The 7500-nt window shown below is 37.0% G+C and overlaps 1 protein-coding gene across 1 annotated transcript in view; it reads left to right on the top strand.

Moving 5' to 3' along the window:
• LOC111337706 (DNA replication licensing factor mcm4-A) overlaps positions 1-7036 on the top strand; it is a 15740-nt gene extending 8704 nt beyond the window's left edge. Inside the window, exons 10-21 of the mRNA XM_022944052.2 lie at positions 518-664; positions 785-873; positions 985-1087; positions 1663-1723; positions 2006-2121; positions 2371-2464; positions 2751-2905; positions 3339-3456; positions 4037-4136; positions 5308-5449; positions 5903-6113; positions 6584-7036. Coding sequence (XP_022799787.2) covers positions 518-664; positions 785-873; positions 985-1087; positions 1663-1723; positions 2006-2121; positions 2371-2464; positions 2751-2905; positions 3339-3456; positions 4037-4136; positions 5308-5449; positions 5903-6113; positions 6584-6679 — 1432 coding nt within the window. The 3' untranslated portion in view covers positions 6680-7036. The remainder of the gene's footprint in view (positions 1-517; positions 665-784; positions 874-984; positions 1088-1662; positions 1724-2005; positions 2122-2370; positions 2465-2750; positions 2906-3338; positions 3457-4036; positions 4137-5307; positions 5450-5902; positions 6114-6583) is intronic.
• Positions 7037-7500: the final 464 nt, after the last annotated feature.

The following is a 7500-nucleotide window of genomic DNA, read 5'->3' as shown; positions in this document are numbered from 1 at the left end:
GACAGACGACCAACTGTCGGCCGACAGTCGGCCGACAGTCGGCCGACAGTTGGTCGTCTGTCGGCCGACAGGTTTTTTGGGGAGCTCTTCTTCACAATTACCCTATTAATTATTAAAATCAATTTAAATTGATTTACTAATTGAGTCTACAGCCACAGTTTTAAGTGATTCTTACATTTATGGTATTTACCTTTTCCACCCTAACATCAGCATGTATATTCTCTTTACTGTTCTTTCACATTTCCTGTGGCACTGACAAGGAGAAGTCAGTTCAAATCAAGAGCTTTTCAAATTTACAATCATTTCCTTAATTCTCTTGAGCCAATCAGTTGATCTAGCAGTGATACCGTAGTGAGAAATTGGATGCGAGTGACCCTCAGGAGGTGAAAAAGTTAGCTTCATATTTTTTTTTAAGTCGTGACAAGAGAAAACTATCGTACATGCATTACAATCTTTTAGTGAACATATTTTTGTTGTACAATTCCAATGCCTCACCATTGGTCTACAATCTTATTAGGGTTACAGTGACGGGAATTTATAGAGCTACCCCGATGCGTGTGAATCCACGTCAAAGAAATGTGAAAGCTGTTTACAAGACGTACATTGATGTGGTCCATTTCAAGAAAACAGACAAGAAAAGGCTTTATTCTAAAGATCCTGATGGGTAGGAATTGGTTGTTTTATATCAAAATTAAACCTCAGTCTCCTTAAGGGTTTCCTTTCCCTTGTCCATCTTCTCTTCTTATTTGATGCTTATGTTGTCTGTTGTTGGATGTTATTTCAGAGTTGTTACATTTTCACAAGAGAGAGTTGAGCAACTACAGCAGCTGTCCAAGCAGCCTGATATTTATGAGAGACTTGCCAAAGCACTCGGTTAGTAACAAAAGAGTTTAAAACATCTCTCTGATGTTCTTTTTACATGATGCTGTAATCACACACAAAATTATTTTTACCATCAAAATCTATTCTCACTTAATTTTGTAGCCCCAAGCATCTATGAAAATGAGGATATCAAGAAGGGAATACTCTGTCAGCTGTTTGGAGGAGCAAACAAAGATTTTGCCGAGACTGGAAGAGGAAAGTTCAGGTTGGTGTTAACCCTCTGACCCCTAAGTGTGATCAGCTTCTAATTTCTCCTTATAGTTTAATCCCTGAATCACACATTATGGTCAGGAGAATAAAGAAAATGATCACCAATTATTGAAGCTTTTGATTCTTGAAGAAGTTCCCCTTTATCGGCACCCTAGGAAATGTATAGAGAACAGTATGGAGAATAGGCATATTGATATGAAGTTGACACCCTTGCTGGGCATGGTCAAGGGTACATGTGTTTCTAAGAACCATTCTTCATAGCTCTATATTGAGTTTATACATTTTATTGTCTCAATAACAAAATTACTTCAACCAGTTTCAGTAGCACAAAGCAGCAAGGAGTATTGCCATTGCTGCCCCACCCCCCCCTCTTTAGGGCCACCCATCAGTATATATATTCTTTTAACTCTTGAGTTGTGAGAGCCACTGTGAGAACACAGTGTTTTTTGCACAAATACAACAATGTCCTGGTTAGGGCTTGGGCCTAGCCCTTGCACCTTCCAATCCACTGTGCTAGGCCACCTCAACCTCCATTTACAAGTGTATGTCTGTGTACTTGTGTAATTCTAGATCTGAGGTCAACATTCTCCTTTGCGGTGATCCTGGAACAAGCAAGTCTCAGTTGTTACAGGTTGGTATTGAACAGAGAGTTCATTCAGAGAGACAAAATTTTAGTCCTTTTTTGGTTAGCCCTTTGTTTCACTCTGGCTCAGTCCAGGAGGTGCAGCACAAAATTACACCTGCACTCATGCTCAGAGATTACCCTGTGCAGTTGTAGCTACTTATGACAGAAGAAAACATAACTCTAACGGTGTGGAATTGTTCAAAATAGAATGCTGATGTAGGATATTAAAGGATAGTAGTACAGTAGTTAAGGAATTGTAAACTTAACATTTTCATTTTGCTTTCTTAGTATGTTCATAACCTTGTTCCTCGTGGTCAGTACACTTCTGGAAAGGGTTCTTCAGCTGTGGGTTTGACTGCTTACGTCACTAGAGACCCTGAGACAAGACAACTGGTGCTGCAGACGTAAGTGCATCAAGTCAAGTTGCTTTTTATCCTACAGGGCTTTAATTTGCAAGGGAATGGAAATTCCTTCTTGTTTGCCTGTTTAAGGGGCCAGTTGAAAGTTGTGCCAATTAATTTTTGCTCTTCTTGGTCAAGAGTGAATGATTCTGCAGAAACAGAAACCGAAACTGTTTTGTTGTATTAATTTTGTTGCATTGAATGGAATTGATTAAACTTGTTGTTTAGTCAGAGTCTTTTCTTTATTTCTAGGGGTGCTCTAGTCTTGAGTGACAATGGCATTTGTTGTATTGACGAGTTTGACAAGATGAATGACAGCACCAGAGCTGTCCTTCATGAAGTTATGGTAAGAATGTAACAATTAAACAGTAATTTAATAATCTTACAGCAACCAGACAAATTTACTTTCAAGTTTTCTTAGACAACTAATTGTTTTTTACTGAAATTTTTATGATGGATGAAGATGATTTTAACCCAGGTATACACTAGAAAAAAAATGTATGTTTATTTGTAGTTGTGTACATTTCATGTATAGCTAAAGGAATTGGACTGGGAGTAAACATGTTCATTTTCTCAAAATTGAAAAAAAAAACCTAAAGCTTCAACTCTAATTTTTTTTTTTTTTTTTTAAGGAACAACAAACTTTGTCAATAGCTAAGGCAGGGATTATATGTCAGCTGAATGCAAGGACCTCTATCCTGGCTGCTGCTAATCCCGTGAAATCACAGTGGGATCCCAAGATGACAACAGTTGAAAACATTCAGTTACCTCACACTCTCCTGTCAAGGTAGAACTATTTTAAAAAAAAGGCTCGGAACTTCAGTCTATAAAACTGTAGATTGCTGAGATGTTATAAATTTTGGATCTGACTATGAATATACTTGCTTTCAAACTTGTGGATTGTGTGATGACAAAATATCCACATCCACCCTAAGAAGGGTCATCAGAAATTCCAAGGAGGAGGAGGGGGGGGGGGGTGCTTTGAGAAAAAATTTTATTCAAAAAAGGTAACAAAAATGGTCCATACTTCACTACTTCATTTGCAGTGGAATTTTGCAGTCATTTTATTTCTTCCTTGACCCCCAAGAGTGATTAGCAAAGAGTGATTGGTCAAATTTTATTGATTAAATTTTATTAAATTTTACTGCCTTGAGAATTGAAAATATTTTCAATGTAACAAAGTTTGAATGATTCTTCTTTTTTTATTTTTTTTTTGATAGATTTGATCTGATCTTCCTGATGCTTGATCCACAAGATGAATTGTATGATCGTCGACTGGCCACTCACCTGGTGTCCCTGTACCATCAGACACAGGAAGAGGAGGAGGAAGAATACCTTGTAAGCTGGATTGAAATTTAGTGATAGTGGGAACAGAACAACTACTTGCAGCAATTAATGCTGAATTGCGAGTTATTTTACAACACTGTGCGGGGAACTTACCAGACTGCTACAGTAGTAGCAGTTTACAATCAATAAAGGCAAATCTAACAGATGCTCCCTCCCCCCAATTCCCAGTAAAGGCCAGACCACATCACAGTTATCTCACGAGTGGGTTTTTTAACGTCCCCTGCCTATAACCAAATGAACTAATTAGTAGATGCAGGAGACAGGACCTACGGTTTATTTGTCCTTATCCTCATCTGAGAAGACCTATGAGAGTTTTCCCTTAAAAGTTTACTGCAATTTCTATTAAGAAAAATGTGGATGCCTTTAACAGCCTCTACAAGTTATCTATATACAGTGTGTGTGTAGTATTTTTTTCAGAATTTAGGGATTCATTTATATGTTATTTCACTGTAGCTTAAGGGGACAAATTACAAATGATTCTTTTATTGCTTGTAAAGTTCATCTTGCAAAACCTTTTGTTGTCTTTTAACCAGTTAAAAAATTTTTTGTTCTCTTATATTCTGCACTGTAGGACATGAGTATACTCAAAGACTATATTGCATATGCTCGCTCTTACGTGAATCCTAAACTGAGTGAGGAAGCGGCTCAGTACCTCATCCAAGCTTATGTGGGTAAGAAACTTTGCTCAATAACCCTGTAACTCTCATGATCAAAAAGCTCACTCTCTTAGCAATAACTAGACTTGGTTCTCTATTTCCTAGCTCAAGGTTTCTTATATGTTGCTGAATAGAATTTTGATCCTTAGTTAAAAATGTTTAGAATTTCCATTCCTTCTTTGATTCTTTTATTCATCCATTCATTCATTCTTTTGTTATTTTTTCATTCCTTTTTTTCCTTTATTCCCTTTGTCTTTTATTCATTCATTCAATTGTCATTTCTTTCCTTTTTTTCCTCCATTTACTGATTCATTTCTTCCTTCTTTCCTTCCTTCTTTCCTTCCTTCTTTCCTTCCTTCTTTCCTTCCTTCTTTCCTTCCTTCCTTCTTTCCTTCCTTCCTTCTTTCCTTCCTTCTTTCCTTCCTTCTTTCCTTCCTTCTTTCCTTCCTTCTTTCCTTCCTTCTTTCCTTCCTTCTTTCGTTCCTTCTTTTGTTCCTTCTTTCCTTCCTTCTTTCCTTCCTTCTTTCTTTCCTTCTTTCTTTCCTTCCTTCTTTCCTTCCTTCTTTCTTTCCTTCCTTCTTTCCTTCCTTCTTTCCTTCCTTGTTTCCTTCCTTTCTTCTTTCCTTCCTTCTTTCCTTCCTTCTTTCCTTCCTTCTTTCCTTCCTTCTTTCCTTCCTTCTTTCCTTCCTTCCTTCCTTCCTTCCTTCTTTCCTTCCTTCTTTCCTTCCTTCTTTCCTTCCTTCTTTCCTTTTTTCCTTCCTTCTTTCCTTCCTTCTTTCCTTCCTTGTTTCCTTCCTTCTTTCCTTCCTTCTTTCCTTCCTTCTTTTCTTCCTTTTCTTCTTTCTTTCCTTCCTTTCTTGACCCTTTCACTCCTTTATTCCTTTTGTCTTTTATTCATTCATTCAATTGTCATTTCTTTCCTTTTTTTCCTCCTCCGTTTACTGATTCATTTCATTCCTTCCTTCTTTCCTTCCTTCTTTCCTTCTTTCTTTCTTTCCTTCTTTCCTTCCTTCTTTTCTTCTTTGTTTGTTACCAACATTGAGTTAAGAATTTTAATTAACAGATCAGAAAATAATTATCCGTTTAAAATTATCTAACAAACAAGCAATCACAGCAACAGTAGTGAAAACAGGAGGATTCTAACAGTCAAACATGTTTTTTTTTTTGTTGTTTGTTTTTTTGACAGAGATGCGTCAAGTTGGTAGCAGCCGTGGTGCAATCACTGCTTATCCTCGTCAGCTGGAGTCGCTGATTCGCCTTGCTGAGGCCCACGCCAGGATGCGGCTTTCATCCAAAGTTGAAAATATTGATGTGGAAGAAGCCAGAAGGTATGAGGACCTCTGTATGAAAAAGATTGTTTGGTAATGATCATGGAATCATGACTTTTTACAATAATTGTTTCAACTTATATGGGCTTCCTGATTTAATTATTTTTGTTCTGTGGTCTGAAAGAAACTCATGTTTACAAACAGCAAATGAACAAAATGTTTCTAAACATTTCTTTGTAGGAATATTTGCACAGGGGTAGCTAAGCTGTTTCACCAAAACCTCTTTGTTTCTTTTTCTGCTTGTGTTTTAAAATGTCTACCAGGTATCCTTTTCATTTTCCTCCATAAATCCGTTCCTTTTAGGAAAAAAAATGTTGTAAACAACCCATCTACAGGGTCAAAGTCTTTATGTCTAAGATGTCAGTATAAACTTGTTTTACTCTGATTTTGAAGAATATTACCAGTATTTGACTTATGGAAGACTGTTCTAAATCTTGATATTGATTTCCACAGACTGCACCGTGAAGCTTTGAAACAGTCAGCCACTGACCCCAAGACAGGGCTGATAGATGTCAACATTCTTACAACTGGCTTGAGTGTTTCTGACAGGAAACGACGCCTTGAAATTGCAAAGGCTCTGAAAGAACTGTTACAGAGCAAAGGCAAAACACCCTCTGTCAAGTATCAGCAGACTTACGAGGAGTTGAAAGAAGCTTCTGATTTGGTGAGTAAGGAACTGTGGCCTGCTCTGGTCTACTTTTACTCAACATTTATACCAAAGAAATATTTCAGTGAAGTGTAATCAAGCTATTATGAAACTATTAATATACTCTTTATGGTTGCCAATTTACCTTTAACCGAATTATTTTGTTATACTGCCCACTGATGCAGCACCAAAGTTTCTTTCAAACCTACCCCCTTTATTTTGAATTCCATTTGTCTGGAACTTGCCATATATGGTGGATGCAAAATTTTCTCAACCGCTTCACTCCCATGAGCAACCAAGACAGAATTTCTTTAAAAAATTATCAATTAGAGAATTATTAGTTGATCCAATACCAAATTCTTCAAACTTACATCATAAGAAAGGTATATATGGCAGATAGTAAAGAGAATGCACAAGTTTTAACACATCATAGCTCCGTCCTCAAAATCCTCATTCTTCCTAATGTCTACTTTGTATTTGATTTTCAGCCAATATCCAGAGAGCAATTTGATGATGCACTGAAGATCTTGCGAGATGAAGATTTCCTAATTGTTACAGGAAGAACTGCCATTCGCTTGATGTAATGCAGACTCTCTTATACTCCTGTTGGTTTCAGAACGCTTTGAAAACAGACTGTCAATGTATATTATATTAAATTTGTTACGCATTATTTTGTGAAAGAAAATTGCAGGGGTAGCATTGTTTTATACAACCTGCTATAACATTGTCACTTCAAAGAATCAAAGAACATATTTTTGGCTGTTCTGTGCAAAGTTGAAACAGACATAAATGAAACCACTCATGGGCTCCTTGCTGCTTTAATTAACAAACTAACAGCTGTACCTATAACCTTCATGTGTGAGCACTGCTTAGAAAGGTTTTCTCATTGTGAATTTATGTCACTTGTTTAAAAGATTAAAACTCCATTTGTGAAACAGGAATGAATTGTTTGTTGTTTAGTTTCTTTCCCTCAGGTTACGGATCCTTATCTTTTAGCTTGTTCTAGACAATCTCTTCACAAACAGCCATTCAATTTCTTCTAACTGCTAGCCACCATTCTCTCCTATTGACTGAGTTTTAATTCCTTATATAGACTGCCGAACTTTTGCCTTAGAAAGGGTGGGTGGGACACCCACACCTATCTTTACCCTGTATCTACCCTTTTTAAAAAAGTACAGAACATTTTATCATAATTGTTGGTGTCCTTTTGCTTCTCAGCTTGGCCTCTTTCAGTCTTTTTGTTATCACTTTGATATCTGCGAAATAGCTTGCACTTCAGAACTTCAGACTTAACTTTTTATGTCAGGCCAAAACAAGTGGATTGGTAATAAGTTGACTACAGTTTAACTGATAAAATTTGTGTGCCCCAATCAAATCCGGCTTTTGTTTGGCACAGTAACTACCT

This window comes from Stylophora pistillata, chromosome 3, assembly GCF_964205215.1.
Source record: "Stylophora pistillata chromosome 3, jaStyPist1.2, whole genome shotgun sequence".
Taxonomy (NCBI): Eukaryota; Metazoa; Cnidaria; class Anthozoa; order Scleractinia; family Pocilloporidae; genus Stylophora; species Stylophora pistillata.
Note: the sequence above shows the minus strand (reverse complement) of the source record. Positions and strands in the feature narration are given on the sequence as shown.